The sequence below is a fragment of the Symphalangus syndactylus genome, chromosome 2 (genome assembly GCF_028878055.3).
Source record: "Symphalangus syndactylus isolate Jambi chromosome 2, NHGRI_mSymSyn1-v2.1_pri, whole genome shotgun sequence".
Taxonomy (NCBI): domain Eukaryota; kingdom Metazoa; phylum Chordata; class Mammalia; order Primates; family Hylobatidae; genus Symphalangus; species Symphalangus syndactylus.
The window spans coordinates 28,245,802-28,266,191 of NC_072424.2; the positions used below are offsets into that span (position 1 = coordinate 28,245,802).

Below are 20,390 nucleotides of genomic sequence, written 5' to 3' on the forward strand. Positions count from 1 at the left end.
ACAGGGGAGAGAAGTACTGGGAACTCACAACCATATAACCAATGATTCAATCAATCATGCTTATGTAATAATATCCCAATAAAAACTCTGGAACCTGAAACTTGGGTGAGTTTCATGGTTGGTAAACACATAAATGTGCCAGGAGGGTAATGCATCCTGATTCCATGGAAAAAGCACAGAAGCTCTGTGGTCAGGTTCTTCCCAGACCTCACTCTCTGTGTCTCTGCATTTGGCTGGTCCTGATCTGTATCATTTATAATAAAACTTGCAATTATAAGCATAGCAGCTGGACATCATTGTGCATGCCTGTACTCTTAGCTACTTGAGAGGGTGAGGCAGAAGGACTGCCTTGAGCCCAGGAGTTTGAGGTTGCAGTGAGCTTTGATCTCACCACTGCATCCTACTCTGGGTGACAGTTGAGACCCTGCCTCTAAAAACAGACAAAGTATAGCACTTTCCTGAATTATAAGTAGTTCTAGCAAATTATCAAACCTGAAGGGGCTGTAGGAACCTCTGAATTTGCAGCCAGTTGGTCAGATGTGAGAGTGGCCTGAGGACTCCTAAACTTATGGCTGGCATCTGTAGCGAGGGCAGACATGTTGGGGACTAAATCCTTAAACCTGTGAAGTTTGTTTTAGCTCTGCGTTATTAGTATCAGTACTGCAACAGTACAAAATACAACATGAATAAGTAGGATTTATTTCAGGAATGCAGGTTTAAGACTCAAAAATCCATCAATGTAATCCTCCATATTAACAGAATAAAAAAGAAAATGACAGTATCACCTCAATAGATGTAGAAAAAGCATTTAATAAAATTTACCATCTATTCATGATAAATACTCTTAGCAAATAAGGGAAGAAAAGAATACACTCAACCTAAAAGGCATCTAAGAAAAACTATAGTCACACTCAATGGTCAAAGAATGCATTTTTTCATAAGATCAGGAACAGGGCAAGAATGTCCACTCTCATCACTTCTATCTAGCACTGTACTACAGGTTCTAGTCAGTGAAATAAAACAAGAAAAGGAAATACACAGAAGGAAATGGAAGAAATAAAAATGTCTTTACTTGCAAACAACACCACTGTCTATTTAGAAAATCCTAAGGAATGTACAGACTATTAACAATTAAGTTTAGCGAAGTCAGTTCACAAAACCAAAATGCCAAATTTAACTGCTATTTAAAATAGCATCAAAGAATACTTAAGGAAAAATTTAATAAAGTATGTGTATGACCCATACTCTGAAAACCTAAAAAAACTACTAAAATTTGAAAACATCTAAATAATAGACATACCATGTCTATTAATTCATGTTAATGAATTAGAAGATTCAATAGTTAAGACATGTTGGGTTTCCCCAAATTAATTTATAGATCCAGTGCAATCCCAGTAAAAATTCCAGCAGGCTCTGTTGTAGAAATTGACAAACTGATTCTAAAATTTATGTAAAAATGCAGGCCATGCGCAGTGGCTCATGCCTGTAATCCCAACACTTTGGAAGGTAGAGGTGGGAGGATTGCATGAGCCCAGGAGTTCAAGACCAGCCTGGGCAACATGGTGAAAGCCTATCTCTAAAAAAAATATAAAACTTAGCGGAGTGTGGGAGCGCACACCTGTAGTCCCAGCTCCTCACTCAGGAGGCTGCGATGGGAGAATCACCTGAGCCCGAGAAGGTTAAGGCTGAGGTGGGCCATGATCATGCCAGTGCACTCCAGCCTGGGTGAAAGAGTGAAACACTGTCTCAAAAAAATAAATTAATTAAAATAAAAATGAAAAAGACCTAGAATAGCCAAAGGAACTTTTGAAAAAGAAGAACCAAGTTAGAATACATTCATTACCTGATTTCATAACTTTTTGAAAAACTATAATAATTAAGGCATTAGAATAAGGATGAATATTTAGATCAAAGGATCAGAACAGAAAATTCAGAAATAAGGCTCACAAGTCTGTGGTCAACTGATTTTTACAAAGGTGCCAAGGCCATTTAATGAATAAAGTATAGCCTTTTCAACAAATGATGCTGGAACAACTGGATGTCTATTTGCAAAAAAAAAAAAAAAAAAAAAAAGAACTTCAACTTCACACCCTCTACAAAAATTAACTCTAAATGAATTTTAAATCTAAATGTAAAACCCAATATTATAAACTGCTAGAAGAAAATAGAGAAAAAAAAATTTTTTGAGATGGAGTCTCACTCTGCTGCCCAGGCTGGAGTGCAGTAGCATGACCTCAACTCACTGTAGACTCCACTATCCGGGTTCAAGTGATTCTCCTGCTTCAGCCTCCCAAATAGCTGGGATTGCCGGCACGCGCCACCATGCCTGGCTAATTTTTGTGTTTTAGTAGAGATGGGCTTCACCATTTTGGTCAGGCTGGTCTCGAACTCCTGACCTCATGATCCGCCTGCCTCGTCCTCTCAAAGTGTTGGGAATACAGGCGTAAGCCACCATACCCGGCCAATAGCGCTTATTTATTTATTTATCTGAGACAGAGTCTTGCTCTGTCGCCCAGGCTGGAGTGCAGTGGCGAAATCTCGGCTTACTGCAAGCTCCGCCTCTTGGGTTCACTCCATTCTCCTGCCTCAGCCTCCCTAGTAGCTGGGACTACAGGCGCCCACCACCACGCCTGGCTAATTTTTTGTATTTTTAGTAGAGACTGGGTTTCACCATGTCAGCCAGGATGGTCTCAATCTCCTGACCTCATGATCTGCCGGCCTCAGCCTCCCAAAGTGCTGGGATTACAGGTGTAAGCCACTGTGCCCGGCCGAGCTTATTTTTTTAAACTAATAAACCTCATCATGAAACTGAGGCAATAATTTACCATAAAGTACTCAGAGATGAGAGTAAAATATCAATGTTTTTCTGTAGGTGATTAATAATAAACAGTACTACAAGGTGTGTAATTTGGAAACATCATTCCGTTGGGGAATATTTGCTCTCATGTACTTTTTAAAAATCTTCATTTCTGGCATATTAATCTGCTGTTAGTCAAAGAGTATGACAGTCAAATTCTCATCTTTTATAGCCAGAAAAGCTTCTCATTTAGAAATATGAAAGCAAACAACAGAAGAAGCTGCGAAATTATTGGAAGTGGTAGTCTCTAGGAAGCAGAAATTGGATGGAGAGAGGTGGGGCATGAGGATGTTATTTTCCTTTATAAGCTATTTAGTATTAATTAACTTTTTAAACTATATACATATATTACTTTCACAAAATGTTAAGAATTTAAAATAACTAGTTCACTTGGTAGCAGCAGAAATTAAGAAGCATCTTATACATTCTAAAGTTAAATATTATTTGTAAAATAATACTTCTTAGGTAAGGGAGCAACACTAGAAACTACAGAGAATTTCGAAGGTTAAAATAATTGCTCTTAAACATACTCTCAAAGTTAAAAAAGACATTAAGATAAACCACTAATTATCTAGATTACTTCATTTGTTAACAACAAATTCTATTACAGAGCAATATTCTAAAAAACCTTTAAAAGTACAGAAAATATCAGCAATTTCCTAACTCATCTGACTTCCAAAGGTAATCATTTTAAGAAAGAGTCAGGCATGAAATAAACATTCAGTAAATAATTGTTGGGGGTAAAATGAGTGGTACCATAGATATAGAACACCTGCATCTATGGGGAGGAGCTGAGTATATTAATAATAATATAAAAGTTAGGAGCAACTTTAAAAAAATAGGCTTGATATTATGGGTAATGCTGTTAATTATGGTGCCACTGACTGTGTTTTAAAATATAGGAAACCGAAATGAAAAAACAATCTAACAAAAAATGCATGTTTATATTTCATCAGCACTATAAAATCACACTAAAAATGGGACCTGGAAATACACTCTGTCAAAGCATACCATCAAACCTCTTTGATTAGATTAGTATCTAGAAAACTGTCCTTACTGAAGAAATGACAAAGAATCATGCTATATTCAAAAGGAGGCAATGTTCTTTCATTTGTAAGAGAAATCTAGAAGAGAAAGCTTTCTTCCAGTCAACAGTACTGCCTGATTACAACAATGATACATATATTGCTTAAAATCTAGCTTGACAATAAAGTCAACCATTGTCTACAGCTGAAAGGCTTAAGCAATCACTATCTCTAAGCCACATGTGCTTTAATCATAAAATGAGTGATAATATTTTGTCTTCATAAATCAGAGAATTGTAATGAAGAACTCCCTTTCTACATTTTGTGATCTTCTACATTATATATTCAATATTTTGACAAAAATGCCTTTCATCCACTAGGAACACAAACAGCTGTCCTACTGACTTACAAGGCATGATCATACAAGTTTCCTTCAATACTTCCATAGAGGAATATAACCTTAAGAAACCCAGCAATAGCAAACTTACACTTCAAGGAAGCATTTAAAGGAAAGCCTGAGTTTTTTTAGTATAAGGCATATAAGTAATTCTTGGGAGTTTTTCATTTAAGTCAATTTTGGTAGAAGACAGACTATCAGAAAACACATTTCACTGGATGTGTTAATCATTCAAAATGCAGAAAATACTTCAGAATAATAACAACATCATTAAGAGTTTAACTGCTACTAATCTACATTTTTGTCCTGAAACTTTGGGAGTTTTCTATGGGACAAAGACCCAGAAATTATTTTTTAATATAAAAAATTTTGAAAAACACAGAATAGAAGAAAAAAATTACACAAAAATAAAAATAAGGCTTCATTCAATTCTTCTGTGAACAAATAGGTTCACGTAGAATAAAGAGAAGATAAAGCATCTCAAATTACTACTGGAAAAAATCCTTTGTAACTATCTTAAGAAAATAACTCACCACCATCCCTCTCCCCAGAAAAACTAAAAATCCATGAAGATAGCCGAAAAGGATGCAAAGCTAAAAAATGACAATACAATAATTCCATCTAAAATAAGACTAAAGCATTTCTTTATTCTATAGTTTAAGAAAAATTAAACAAAAGCCTTACAAGCAACAGAAAAGTTGTTTTTTAGTGTCCTCAATCTTAGAAGGTAGAACTGAAATACTGCTTTTATGAGATTCTTTAGTATCCATAGGATACTAAAGAGAAGAAATATATCTACTTGAAATTAAAGCATAAATTAGCTATTTACTACTTCCCAGATTACCTTAAAACAATGCAATTACTATGTTCGTGTCACAGGCTCATATGAATATTTATTGGCAATATTTGACAGACTTCTGGTTCTTTCAATATGCAAGTTTTGATATTATTTTATTTTCACAACACAGGATGACACTGAATGTTCTTCAAAATTAAATGTGGCATTCTGTAGCCTACTTGTTTAAAAGAATTGACAGTTTAGAGATTTTTATTCTTTAAATACTACATACTGTTTTCCCAAATGTATCACTAACATCCCTTGGAACACAAAGTAATTAGAGTTTGCCAAAGCAGGGGTTCTATCACCCTTCCTTCCAGTCTAATATGGTACTCAGCAAAAAAAAAGAAACTCAATTTAAGACACTCTGCTTGGAGTTTGAAAACCTTTCATTCTTTAAGAAACACATACTATGTACGGGGCACTGTGATAAGTACTAGGGATAAGTGTTTAAGCAGAAGAGACTCAATCCCTGCCCGCCTCACAGGGTTTTTAATCCAGTGAATAGGACACGAATTTAAGAAACAACTGGATAACAGTATTTCTACAAATGTGATGAACACTATGAAGGAAAAATAGGGGTGCCATGAAGTATGTGAAGACCTGATCTATTACGGCAGATGAGGAAACATTCCTGAGGAACTTATATTGAGCTGAAGGAAGTGTGTTATTCAACAGAGACAACAAAGGGGAAGGGAAAATGATTCCCCGCAGGGAACAGAAAGTATGCAAAGATCTTGAGGTAGAAGAAAACACGTACTGAAGGAATCGAAAGAAGGCTGACCAATATAATTCATAAGAACTGGCCAGGTGCGGTGGCTCACACCTGTAATCCCAGCACTCTGGGAGGCCAAGCCGGGTGTATCATGAGGTCAGGAGATTGAGACCATGCTGGCTAACAAAGTGAAACCCTGTCTCTACTAAAAATACAAAAACTTAGGCCGGGCGCGGTGGCTCACACTTGTAATCCCAAGTATGAGCAATTATCCTATCTCAGCCTCCCAAGTAGTAGAGATTACAGGCACACACCACCATGCCCGGCTAATTTTTGTATTTTTAGTACAGACAGGGTTTCATCATGTTGGCCAGGCTGGTCTCGAACTCCTGACCTCAGGTGATCCACCTATCTCAGCCTCCCAAAGTGCTGGAATTATAGGCATGAGCCACTGCACCCTGCCTAAAGTAACATTTTATTAGGCATATCATATAATACCTGAGAATATCAGGGGTAAAATAGTCAATCACCATTATATCTTAAAGATGCTACGATGTCAGAGAAACAAATGTCATTTTATAACATACATCAGTGTTCAAGATGTATAGTAGTAACAGCTACTTCCACACTAGTAGCTTTTTGATCAGGAAAAAATAAGACATATATACTTATGAACTCTATTCCTTTCCTTGTTTCAGATGATGAACACATGGAAATTTCTGTAAGTCTTCTAACTTTCTGCTTTATGTAACCAGCATAATAAAATCTCATTAAAAATCCAACAGTAAACTTAAGAAGAAGCCTACAGTGTCCTCTTTCAAATGGACCAACACTATTGTCCAAATACCCCAGTATTGGAATTTCTACCTCAGTTCTCCTTACTTCCATGAAGCAGGCATTTTAAATAAGTGGCAAAGGGGAAATAATTTCCAGTGTTTCATTTTAACATACTAGTTCTCTCTCATAAGCCCCAGCCCAAACCCCACACATTGGTGGATCTTGAGATAATATATTCTAAAATCTATTTATTTCTCTCTCTCTCTCTCTCTCTCTTTCTTGCTACTTATATTCCCATAAAAAAGTACCTTCTTCTGTTTTAGGTGGTCTAATGTACACATATTCTCCTTTGGGCACTATCAGAACAATATGGCATGCTTGCAGTTTTACAAATTTTCCGACATGCTATGCTAAAACACAGTAATTAGCACTGTGGTCCCACACATAATATTAGAATCCTAACAGAAACACTAGCATGAAAGAGAAACATCACTTAGCCCAAACCCCAAGCTGAGCAAAGTGTAAGTCAACAGATGACTAAGAGTTTCTTATTAATGACCGGTAACATAATTGATAAAACTTAGGAATGTGCATCTTATTTATGCCTCTATAATCCTTGAGTTCCTAAAAATGTCACATCTGCAATGATGGGAGACATACTAAATTACTAATACAGTAACCAATCTCTAAAACTGTCAATAAATCAGAGTCACAGAAGTTCAGGAGAACGAGGGACCTTGGTGAGACTCTAACACATCTCATGTTACAGATGAACATAGTAAGGGATGGGAAATGTACTGAAATTATATACCTAATTTCTAGAAAATAGGAAAGGCTTAAATACTTGCAGCATGACAGAACCCAGGTCTGGTTTCCTATGTGTACTCTTCCTATGTCTCCAAGTTGAAAAAAAAAAAAGTTTTTTAATCTATGTGGTTTGAAAGATACATAAATTCCTGAATAGGTCTTAATTCTTGATAGCTTAAACATTGAAACTGTAAGGGCAAGCAAATGTACATTTTTTAAAATGCTGTATATCATACTACATATTTTCATCTCAAATAGACCATACTACAACAAAATCTCTAGACCCACACACAACACAGATAGTACATCAAGCTTATGGTTAATTATTTTTATAACTTAAGAAATTAAGTTTAAAAACTATATAGTAGTCTTAATGAAAAGAGCTAAAAAAAAGGAAAACATGCAGCTCTACAGAGAAGTCAAAGGAGAAAAGTGAATCCTAGTTTTTCCTTGGTGATGTCTGAAATACAGAGTGGGATGATCTAACCTCATGAGTTCCAGCTGTTATCTATAGAAGCCTCAGGCTTTCTGAATCAAGAGCCCCATTCTGTCCCAATTTGCTGTCCCAAATGACTAACCAACCACCTGACTGAAGCTCCCCAAAGGCTTCAGGGAAATCTGGTTACCCAGGGATTGCTCTGTCCTCCCCAAAATGAATGTTTATTACATTCTCTAGACAAAGCTCTGGGAAACAGAAATAAAGGTCTCATTTAATTCCCCTTATCAATGGAAAAGGCAGCCATCTGTTAATCTTCTGTTAAGAAAGGCCTGTTGAAAACTTCATATGAGATGAATCCTAGGAATTCACTGGCTCCCTAGAATAAAAACACTGAAGAGATAGCCACATACTACTCAAAGTTTTCAAAAATGGAAGTTAACTACATCTTAGTACATCTATATTTTTCTCTTTTTGAGACAAAGTTTCACTATGTCATCCAGGTTGGTCTTGAACTTCTAAGCTCAAGCAATCCTCCCACCTCAGCCTCCCAAAGTGCTGGAATTACAGGCGTGAGCCACCAGGCCCGGCCTTTCCAAGTACATCTAGACAAGTATATTTTAAAAGATCTATTCTGCTTGAAAGATAAGCAGATTTTTTTTTTCATTTTTGCTTTAAGAGCCCACCAACCAATCCAATCTTATCATTTAAAGAGGCAAAACTTTCACAGCACGGCTTTCCCTTTTCTCCTTAAACAAATAACCACATCCACTCACTACCAATTCTACCTAAATATTTTTATTCCTTTAACAAACCCTTGATTCTGCTTTATACCCTGCCAGATCTATTTCTGATTTTTTTTTTTTAATCTTCTTGGACTGTCCTAAACTTGGCCAGAATATTGAAAGCCAGCCCACAATTACTTTTAGCAGGTGGCTGCATGCATGGACACATGCTGCCAAGTCTCTCAACTTACTGTCCTCTCAGTCATAGCCATTTTAATAATCCCAGCAAGAACTTCTCTGGTTGTCTTTCCAGATTCTACTCCTCCCCTTCCATGCAAAACCAGGTTATGATTTCTAGACTTCATTATTTTAAAAGGGCCAAATCCCCACGGTAGTGGTAAAGGAACCCATCAAGTGCTGCTCCTTCAGACTTGGGATTACAGGAGAAATGTGCTCCTCCCCTCTAGTTCCCTCTTCTAAGCGTTCCCAGCTTGCTACCTGTTGGCAGTGCTGGTGTTGCTGCTCCCGCTGCTGTGTTTCTGTGCCCGGCTCAACCTCCGTGGGGGCTTTGAATGCTGTAGTCGGGGGCTCGGCATGGACGGGAATGAAGAGGCGTAGCCATGTTCACACTCTGAAGAGAGCAAGAAAAAAAGATATGTTAAGAAGAATGTACCCAAATCCATTGAACCACAAATCCGAGGTCTTTGCAGTAACAGGTTTTTGAAAGCAGGAAAAGAGTAAAATGTTTCCACTCTTTTTGGTTAGAAGATTAACGTCCCTCGCCTGGACATCAATCCTGTGACACTCCACTAGCTGGAAGGTGTTTTGATACCTCCTCTAAACCAAAGAGTTTATCCCCCCCTTTCCAAAATCCTTCTCTCCCAAGAATTTTTTTTTTTTTTAGATTTCAGATGCTTTACAACAAAAATTTTCTGGCCAGTTACCATTCGCCTCATTGATTTCACTTGCCTCAAAAATTCCCCTTTACTTTCAACTGTATCTGTTCTAAAGAGTCTCTTTAAGCCCAATGTTTTTGTATACTTCGAACAAGTCTTAGACATTTTCTCTCTTGACACCACAATCTCCGAGTTCCTGCTCTTTCTGCCCCATCTCTACAGCCCCTTGGGCTGCCACCGCTAAAGGGACCCCATCTCATCACCCCGCAGGTATTCAGAGGCTCCTCTCCACCGGCTTTCCCCCGCTCAGCGTTCTCCCAGTCTCGTCTCTTCCCCAGACCCCCCCAGCATCCGCGTTCCCCCTTTCTCCTACCTCCTAGCACCCTCTTCCGCTCCGGGGCCCTCCCGGCTTCTCCACGGTCACCCTCTCTCCATCTCCGGACCGCCCTCTCTCCAACCTCCCTCCACCCGTCTCCTTCCCGCTCCCCGCACGCCCACAGCCCCACCCTCCGTGCGCGACCTCGCACCTCCCCCAGCACCTGCGCGACCTCTCACACACGCCTCCACTCACGATCTCAGCACACACACTTCTCCACACGCACCTCACGCGCGCGAGCCTCCCACGCACGCGCGCCCCTCCCACACGCGCACGCCCTTCCCGCACACGCCCCTCCCTCCGCGCACCCCCTCACACACGCGCGATCCCCCCCGCACACGCGCGTGCCCCTCTCCTCACACGCCCCTCCCCTAACGTGCGCACCCCTGGCCTCACACACACGCATGGCCCTCCCCTCACACGCCCCTCCCAACACGCGTACGCTCCTCCCCTCACACATGCACGCCCCTCCCCTCACATGCTCGCACCCCTTCCCTCACACGCCCCTCCCCTCACACGCGCGCTCCCCTCCCCTCACACATCCCTCCCCTAACATTCACGCACTCCTCTCCTCACATGCGCACGCCCCTCCCCTCACACTCGCGCTCCCTTCCCCACATGCCCCTCCCCTCACACGCGCGCTCCCCTCCTTCACACGCCCCTCCCCTCACGCGCGCGCTCCTCCCTCACACACCCCCCTTACACGCGCGCTCCCCTCCTCACACGCCCCACCCCTCACACGCGCGCTCCCCCAACCTCACGCGCGCGCACCTCACACGCGTGCCCTCCTCCCTTACCGGCCGCACCGCACTCCAGAAAAAGATTAGTAGCGCTCGGGCTCACGCAGCGGCGCCCAGCCATTACCTCGCTCCCGGCGCTCCAAAAACTCGGCAGCCTCCAGCAGACGCTGCACGTTGATCATCCTCACCCGCTCCATGGGCACCGCGGGTGGCGACCGGCGCCTCTCCGCACTCCCTTCCCGGGCCGACAGGAGGCGCCGCAGGCGGCTACGACCAGGCGCCGTCCCGGAACATGTGCGACGGGCGGGCGGGCCAGCCCGGCCGCGGCTCGGCGCGCTCTCCGCCGCCCCAGCCGCGCCAGCCGCGCCCGCCGTGCCGCCGGCAGCCCGCGCGTGGTTTGTTTACCTCTCCCCGCGAGCACGGGGGAGGGGCGGGAGCAGCGCCGCGGCCCGCCCCCTCCCGCCCCTGCCTCTGCCCCCTGGGAAATGTAGTCCCGCACCCGCCCGCGGCTGCCGGGAATCGTAGTGCGCGCGCCGTTTCAGGGCGCCTGCGTTCCGCACGATTTGCAAAGGTCGTCGGAAGGTGTAGTCCCGGTGGGTTTCCTTTCCTGTCTCCAGGGAAGACTAAGAAGTTGCGGGACTTTGCTTCTGGGAGGGAAGAATTTTTTTTTTCCCCGCTCCAGACACGATGTGGAATGGGAAGGATTTGAGCGAGCTAGGAGTCTACTCCCGGGGAAACTTGTTTCTCAGCGACTCCCTGCGGTTGCCCAGGGGCTGAGACATTCTTTATTCGAAGTATCATGTTCCAGTCCTCTATCTCCTACTTTCTCATGTAACTTATGTGCCTCAGTTTCCTCATCTGCAAAATGAGAAGAGTAACACACCTGCACCAACAGCGCACACAGAAACTGGAAAAGCTAAAATTGCTGTTCAAAAACGAGGGATGATTTCATCAGAGGGTTTCCGTGAAGCCCTTCTTCCACCTCAGCTTCCACACAGACAAGTAGTTACTTTTTTCTTTAATCTTACTTTTTAAAACTTTCTCCTCCCTCAGTCCCTCACTAGTGCTTTTAGACGCCAGAAAATTCTCCCTGGTGCTGAACAGAGTTTGGTTCAAATCCTGACTCTGCTACTTACACTGACTATGTGAACTCTTCCAGCCTCATTTTCCTTATGTTATAAAATGGATATGATCATATCCACGGCCTTGAGGGCGTGCCATGTGCCAGGCACTGTACTAGACTTAGTCTGCATAGTAAGAGAGAAACAGATGCAGACCTGCTCACGAGGTTCGTGTATTCAGTAGGGCTTTTTGCGAAGATTAAATGCAATAATTCCAGCACTTAGTATATACTAGGCACTTAGTAAATAGAAGCGATGATGATGTTTTCTCTCATGCTCTCCTCTGTAGCTAAAAAGGGAGTTAGCTAAAGAGAGCAGAGACCACATTAAAAGACTACCACTGGCCGGGCATGGTGGCTCACGCCTGTAATCCCAGCACTTTGGGAGGCTGAGGTGGGCGGATCACCTGAGGTCAGGAGTTCAAGACCAGCTTTGACAACATGGTGAAACCCTTTCTCTACTAAAAATACAAAAATTAGCCGGGCGTGGTGGGGGGTGCCTGTGATCCAAGCTACTGGGGAGGCTGAGGCAGGAGAATCGCTTGAACCCGGCAGGCGGAGGTTGCAGTGAGCCGAGATCACGCCACCGCACTCCAGCCTCCAGAGCCTGGGCAACAGAGCAAGACTCAGTCTCAAAAAAAAAAAAAAAAAAAAAAAAAAAAAAAAAAAAAGGCCATTGACTGCTCTCATGGCCACTCTCTTTCTAAGTCCTCCATCTAAAAAATCCTCAAAGTCTAGACCAGGGTTTCTCAGCTTTAGCATCATTGACATTTTGATGTGGGTAATTCCTCCTTGGAGCAGGAGCTCTGTTCCGTGCTTTGCAGGATGTTTAGGAGCATCCCTGGCCTCTACCCACTAGATGCCAGTAGCACACCACCACCCCTCAGGTGTGACAACCAAAAATGCCTCTAGACATTGCCAAATGTCTCCTGGGGCACAAAATCCCTCCCCTGTCCCCTAGTTGGGAACAAGGGATCTAGGGAGAGGAAGAACAAGAGGATCATACTTGCTGAATGCTCTAGGAGCAAGCTGGGAACCGTGCAAACATACCCATAACTTTTTTCCACCCCAATTATATTAACCTGCTGCTTGACATCATATCCAAAATAACAGGAAGCTCCTGGTGACGGGGGAGTTTCCCCCTCCCGTGGTCGTTCCATTGGCTCCTGCAGAAAATACCATCTTGAGATGGAAATCTTACCCTCTTAAAAATGTTATCAGCTTCATGCTGCATTTTAACATACCTTTCCCTCATACCTTTTGTTTTCTTACCTTTCCCTCATACCTTTTTTCTTTTTTCTTTTTTTTTTTTGGTAAAGTGAACAAAATATCCAGTGAGGTCACAAGCTGCAAAATTCTGCCAGTCCTTTTAAATATTACACTTGGCACCACATTTCAGACCAAATAGATGTTCCATCAAATGCAAGCAGACCCAAAATGAGAGGTGTTCGCAAGCCACAGAAGAACTTTTTTTTTTTTTTTTTTGGTAAAGGCTTTCAAAAAGGGACTGTTTTTTTTAGCTGTTGACTAGGTTGTTTCGGATCTGGACTTTCCCATTGGGTGTTGGTAACAACCACCCTCCACCCTCAACAAGGGCCATGTTGGGTAGGGGTGGGACTGGATTATTTTAAAGAAAATACCATTCATTTAGAACATCTGTTAGTTGAGGATATAATGTTTTGTTTGTTTGTTTTGTCTTTTTTGAGACAGAGTCTCACTCTATCACCCCCGCTGGAGTGCAGTGGCACGATCTCGGCTCATTGCAACCTCCACCTCCCGGGTTTAAGTGATTCTCCTGACACAGCCTCCCAAGTAGCCGGGGTTACAGGCGCCTGCCACTATGCCCAGCTAATTTTTTGTATTTTCGTAGAGACAGGGTTTCACCATGTTGGCCACGCTGGTCTCAAACTCCTGACCTCATGATTCGCCCACCTCAGCCTCCCAAAGTGCGCCTGGCCAGGACAAATACAACTCTGCTTTTCCCAATAGGAGGTAAACTTGTGTGACAAGCAATCAAGAGAAGTAGTACGAACTGAAAATATACATGAATTCAAGATGGCTTTAATTCCAGAGGTCATAGAACCATAGCTGGTTAGGAAGAGACGGCCAGATGTAAGAGGCCTGGGGCCTATGCATGGCCTTCCACAGTTGACCTCCAGGTGAACTAACCTAAAGCCCTTCTTCTAGAGCCATGGCCAAGAGGGAGATGAGGACATGGAAAGTAGAGCGAGACCCACCAAAAGGCCACCTGCATTGAAGAAGGGGAGAGATGATGATCATGGTGGGCAGTATTAAGGGCTCGTTCATGTACAGAAATCTCCAGCCTTTTCTAAAAGCAATGGAGGTACCACTTCCTTCTCCCTGCTCTGGCTGCCTCCTGGAGTCCTTCCTTGGACATCAGCTATAAGGGCCTCTCCAGCACAAAGCTTAGGGCTCTATCCACAGGAAAGTAATACTACCCACAAAACCATCCCTCAGCAACAGTCTCAGCCTGGAGGAGTCCAGAGGCAGCCATAGCCTTTCTTTTGCTCCAATGAACTAGTTTGCACTACAAATGCAGATGGGGAAACAGGAAAAGCAAGGCTTCCAAAGTCTACTGACATAAGAACCTGGAATCCTACCCATAGTCTCTGTTCTGTCCTCTCCCTAAGGTATATCTCTTTCTCAAGGGAGTCATTTGAAAATGGAAAAAGTCCCCCAGAATCCCCCAGGCCTATAACGATCACAGCCACGGATGGGGACAATCTGCCTTCTGAACGAAGCAGGCAAAGCCCTCAATTCTTAAGGGTCCTTTCTCAGCACAGTTTACTTAGTGACAACTTCCAAGTGATTTATTGAAGATTCATAAACAATGGAGGCTGATGTGTTGTATCTTTTCTACAGGGAGGAGAGATGGGGAGAGAGGAAAGGGCCATGAGGTTAAGTTACAAGTCCAAAGTCACTGTGTTGATGACACCTTGCACTTAGTAGAACTTCCCTGAAACTGCAAAGTGTTTACTGAGTAGGGCACTGTTTTCTGCAATTATCTTTAAGGATAGGCGTCTTCAAATAATCAACATTGGGGACATGGGAAGGTGAACTCCAAGCTCTTAAATGAGAACCGTAACAGTTATATATTTTTCCATCCCCCACCCCAAAATAACTACTGCAGCCTCCTCCCCTCCTCTTCCCCTAGAGCCCAGAAACGTGAAGAACAGCAGAAAACCTTTCCCTCGCCCAGTGAGTCAGCCTTGCCTAAGTTCATGCGTAAGCTCTCCTCAAGTCAGCGGCAGCTCAAAGCTGCGGGTCTGTGTGCAGCCGAGATAAATTTGGGTCTAGAAGGGATGACGTAATGCTAAACCCGAGAGGTAGCTGCCGCCTCCCAGGGCTCCTGTCGCCAGGGCTTCCGGCTGACATCCCAGCCACACGGAAACGCACCAAGCAACTCAGGTGCTGCCCAAGCTGGGGAGAAAGGGAAAGGACATGGGGTGGGGGGAACGCCAGGGGGAGGCAGTGTTTATCTGAGACTGCTGAATCTGGAAGTTTGTTGTTTTTTAACTCCAGTTTTACTGGTGAGATCAGACCACTGGCAAAGGCTCAAACAGCTGCACTTGACTTCCATCCTGACCCATCTCTTCCCTCTTAGAAAAGGGCTTCTTACATTTTATTAAATGGCCCTTATTACAGCAGCCCATTTCAGTATTATAATGGATGTGTTAATCTCTCAAATGTCCTTTTCCTTCTTTTTTGCGTGAACTTGGATCCAAGAAGACATCTGCATTGCAGGACTCAATTAACATGCACATCTAAGTGGCTTGCTTACTTTGGAGCACCGCACTTGGGGTGACACCAGGGTGCTACTGATAAGGTATTTGAGAGGATTTTGCTAGGGCCATGCCAAGTGAATATTTCCCCAAATAACATTTCAAGGTTTATGTCATAGAAGTTTGTGTCATTAAGCTTGTTTCTCAATACAGTCCCCATTTTTCAGTTGAGAAAGTTGAGGCTCAGAGAGGTATGGTAACTTGCCCAAGGCCAACAGCTGTCTATCAAACTGATGGAATAAAGGTTAGAACTCAGGCTTTTTAAACCCGTGGGGCCCAATCCTTTAAATATCAAGACTAAGTTACATTCCCAAAGGATCCGAATGCTGTTTTTTTCTGTTTGTGGTTCATTCTTCCCCAAGGAAAGGTTGCCATCAGAGTCAACTCCTTCACTCCTGGTGATGACCGCAAGCCTTGGGCCCAATCTCACCCTTCCACTATAATTAAAAGACCACCACAGGAAACAATCTTTGTTGTGTCGAAGCAGTTTTCTTCATTAGAAATGCCTCCCAAATACTTTTCAACATTTGTTAGTGTAATCACATTTTATTCTTTAATTTGCACCTGTAAACATTTATGCTAGTAGATTTTGTGAATTTCAGCAATATCTGGCAAATAACCTGGTCAGCCACAGCGTGTTATTCTTTTGAAGCACTGTTCAGTTCCAAGAGTTGATATTTTTGTTTAGGATTTCTGCATCTATATTTGAAAGCAAAAGTAAACCATATTTTTTGGTGTGTTTACTAGATGTTGGTATTGCAATAGTCTGTTCTTTCAAAGTTAGATGTAACTTGTTTTTAAAGCCTAAAAAAAAAAAAAAAAAAGACTGCCAGAGGCCTTCTGCTGCTAACAGGATGCCCCACATTCTTGCCAAAGCCCTGGGTAACCCTCCCTCCCCTGCCAGGAGCTGGCCTCGAGTTGCCCTGCCCCCACCCCTTGGCATCACCACCCTTTTCCAGGCAGCAGAAACTTGTGGAGGTCACGCTTAGGTCCAGCCAGGCCCTGAACACTATACCACACAACCAGCTCCTGCCGCCTCGTATCTGAGTTCTCTCAGCCTCAGATGCAGCACTTATAATAAAAATACCATTCTCTTGCCTGTCCAAGGCATAGCTGATCTCACCAGCTCTTCCAGCAATAGTGTTTTGATTTGAGGAAGCTGGGATTGTCCCTAGATCCTAGAACAATATGCATCCATTTGCCTACTAGCTGCCACATAACTAGGGCCAACATGCACGGTGCTGCTCCTCCAGTCAGTTCATTGAATCCTCAGCACACCTCTGAGATTCCTATTTTACAGATAAGGCCCAGAAAGGTTAGGTGATTTGCCCAAGGTCACACAGGCTATGAACAGATTGGAACTTGAATTTTCTGACCCTTGGACCCTACAGCATACATCATGTTATGTTCAATCGCGTAAGGTCAAACGAAATTAGTTAAAGCGATGGTCTCAACCAAGAGCAATTCCATCACACTAGGAGGCGTCAGAAACATTGTAGGAGTGTCTTTTTTATTGTCACAATGACTAGGGAGGGTTCCAGTGGCATTTAGTGGGTGGGAACCAAGGATGTTAAATCCTGCCATATTCCAAACTAATCTGTACAAGAACTGTCACACCAACAGCTCCTGTGTTGAGAAACACTAGGTCAGAAAGATAAAGACAGAAAACTAATCATTTATTCAATAAATATTCCTTAAGCATCTGTTATGTGCCAAGCACTACGCTAGATGCCAAAGATAAAATAATGAACAAAACTACGTATGGTCCCTGTCCTCTATGTGCTTATATTCTAGCCCTCCAGACTGATGATAAGCAAGTAGAGTAAGTGTACATTGTGATGAGCAGGATACGGGATAAATGATAAAAGTGGGGTAAGTTTAGGTGGCTGGCTGAGGACTCCTGGGATGACCACAAAGACTGTTTAGGACATCTTCTCAAACTTTAAGGAGCACAGAGATCACCTAGGCATTGTGGCAAATGCAGATTCTGCTGCAGCAGACCTGGAGTCTCATTTCTGACAAGCTCCCGGGGGGTACCAAGGCTCTCCCTCTTCCAATCACACTCACTCTGAACGGCAATGATGAAGGCCATGACAAGGAGTTTGGATTTTATTTTAAGTGAGGCAGGAAAGAAACTATTGAAGGGCTTTTAAAAAGTGAGTAATAGGGCCGGGCGCGGTGGCTCAAGCCTGTAATCCCAGCACTTTGGGAGGCCGAGGCGGGCAGATCACGAGGTCAGGAGATCGAGACCATCCTGGCTAACACGGTGAAACCCCGTCTCTACTAAAAATACAAAAAAATTAGCCGGGCGTGTTGGCGGGCGCCTGTAGTCCCAGCTACTCGGGAGGCTGAGGCAGGAGAATGGCGTGAACCCGGGAGGCGGAGCTTACAGTGAGCCGAGATCGCGCCACTGCACTCTAGCCTGGGGGACAGAGAAAGACTCCGTCTCAAAAAAAAAAAAAAAAAAAAAAGTGAGTAATAGGAACCCAGTTATATTTTGGGTTTTTTGTTTTTGTTTTTTGAGACGGAGTCTCTCTCTGTCTCCGAGGCTGGAGTGCAGTGGCACGACCTTGGCTCACTCCAACCTCCGTCTCTCGGGTTCAAGCAATTCTCCTGCCTCAGCCTCCCAAGTAGCTGGGATTACAGGCACCCACCACCATGCCCAGCTAATTTTTGTACTTTTAGTAGAGACGGGGTTTCACCATATTGGCCAGGCTGTCTCGAACTTCTGACCTCAGGTGACCCACCCACTTCGGCCTCCCAAAGTGCTGGGATTACAGGCATGAGCCACAGCGCCCAGCCAAACCCAGTTATATTTAAGATCCCTTGTTTCCTAGCTCTGGATCAGCGAGAGGAAGAGATTGGCCTATGTCATCATCTGACCGGAACCAGCTGGCCCACACTGTCACGGTGGCAGCGAGGACCTAATGCTCATCTCTGCAGCTCACACTTGCCTCTCTCCTCTGGCTTCCCTGGCAGAAGCCCTTGGCTCCATGTATGGGCCAGCCCAGTTGCCCTACAAGCTCGGGCGCCTCCAGGAAGCCGAATACAGCCTGACAGGGTGTGGATTCACACCCTGACACCCTAGTATGCAGAACCACAGGAGACCTACTGGTTGGGTGAGTTCCCCAGGGGGTGCTGGGGCAAGGTGCTACTGCAGGTGCAAACAGTGAAACCCTAGACCATCTCTGTCTAGAGAAAGGAGCCTTTTGGCTCCACTATCAATGCCCAAAGGGGGCTGGAGGTTCTGACAGCCCACTCTCTACCCTAGCAAGAGTGGGGAGAAAAGTCCCCAGGGGGGCACCCCAGAAGTCGCTCCAGGGAGGCATCCTCAAGGGAACCCTCAGCCTAACTTAAAACATTCCAGATTCCAATTCTTTTCTTTTTCTTTTTTTTTTTTTTTTTTTGAGACAGAGTCTGGCTCTGTCACCCAGGCTGGAGTGCAGTGGCGGGATCTCGGCTAACTGCAAGCTCCGCCTCCCGGGTTCACGCCATTCTCCTGCCTCAGCCTCCTGAGTAGCTAGGACTACAGGCGCCTGCCAACACGCCCGGCTAATTTTTTGTATTTTTAGTAGAGACGGGGGTTTCAGCATGTTAGCCAGGATGGTCTCGATCTCCTGACCTCGTGATCCGCCCGCCTCGGCCTCCCAAAGTGCTGGGATTACAGGCGTGAGCCACCGTGCCCGGCCTCCAGATTCCAATTCTTGCCTCTTGCACATTTGTTACTCCCCAGGGCTTTTCCCAGAGCCCTAAGGTCTCTATAGGAAGAAAGAAAAATCTGGGGTTTTAGTCTCTACTCCACTATTTATTAGCCTGTAGCCTTGGGAAAGTTAGACTTGCTAAAGCTAAGGCTTTCCTCATCTACAACATGAGGGTTATTATAGCACCTGCATAGTAGATGTTTGTGAGAATTTAATATAAAGCACGTAGCATTGTGCTGGCCCATAGTAAATGCTCAATAATAGGAGGCCATTATTACCATTTCTTTGGAAAACAGAGAAGACATTGCACTTGTCAGCAGCTCTCTTGGGGACAGGTTATCACACTCCCAGAAGACAGGCAAGAATTGTTGACTGATTTCTATTTGTCTATCATTTGAACTAGAAGATAGACCTGGAACTGGAGATCATACATGCTTCACTTTGGAATCACCAAGCACAGAGCTTGGCTCCCTGGCAGATTTTAGAAATTATTTGTTGAACTTAGCTCAGTTTTACAACTGGTAGAAAAAAATGAAAGAAAGTTGTATGCAAGGCACACACAGTCTTGGGAGCCAAGAAATATGGCAGGACGGTCAGGCTGTGGTGGAGGTAAGAGGGAGATAACACAGGGGCACCATAAAGTAGTTCTGGGCCCCTGTAGAAATAAAAACAAAGTCTACACCAGCTCTCACTTGCCCAGAGCAGCCCTGGGCATGTCCTCCACTTTAATACAATAGCCTTCCTACTCCCAAATCATCTTTATTCAAGTATCCTTGCTAATGGCAATAAAGACACAGAAAAAGAAATTTCAAATAGTAGGTAATCCAAATCCCCTTTAATTGGCTTCAGTTTGAATTTCTCAATCTCCCTCTCCCTCAGGACAGTGTGTTTATCTTTCTAATTTTGCTGTGTCTAAATTTCCTTACAGACACTGGAGTTGGATATTGGAGGTCTGTGGCAAAGAGCATGTTGTACAGGAGAGTGGACTTGGGAGGAATGCTGGTGTGGACAATCCTCCAAGTGCAGAAGGCCCCTATCTATAAAGAACTGAGAGTGGAATGTATTTATTTACAAGGTTGCTTACACAGTTTCCTAAGCTCAGGCAGTGAAAGAAAAAAAAAATCTGTAGAAATTACAAGGACAAACCCAAAAACACAAAGGATCGTAGGCTGGGCAT

At 43.8% G+C, this 20,390-nt stretch overlaps 1 protein-coding gene across 4 annotated transcripts in view; it reads right to left on the reverse strand.

The window, feature by feature from the left end:
- MXI1 (MAX interactor 1, dimerization protein) overlaps positions 1-20,390 on the reverse strand; it is a 78,914-nt gene that overhangs the window by 48,759 nt on the left and 9,765 nt on the right. The window contains exons 1-2 of one of the 4 annotated variants that reach the window (XM_055249609.2): positions 10,714-10,996; positions 9,076-9,208 (exon numbers count right to left, since the gene is read on the reverse strand). In XM_055249609.2, the coding sequence (XP_055105584.1) occupies positions 9,076-9,208; positions 10,714-10,786 (206 nt within the window). In that variant the 5' untranslated portion in view covers positions 10,787-10,996. Of the gene's footprint in view, positions 1-9,075; positions 9,209-9,846; positions 9,965-10,713; positions 10,997-20,390 lie in introns of those variants that run through there. The other 3 variants (XM_055249618.2, XM_063626371.1, XM_055249599.2) reach the window with 3 other exon arrangements.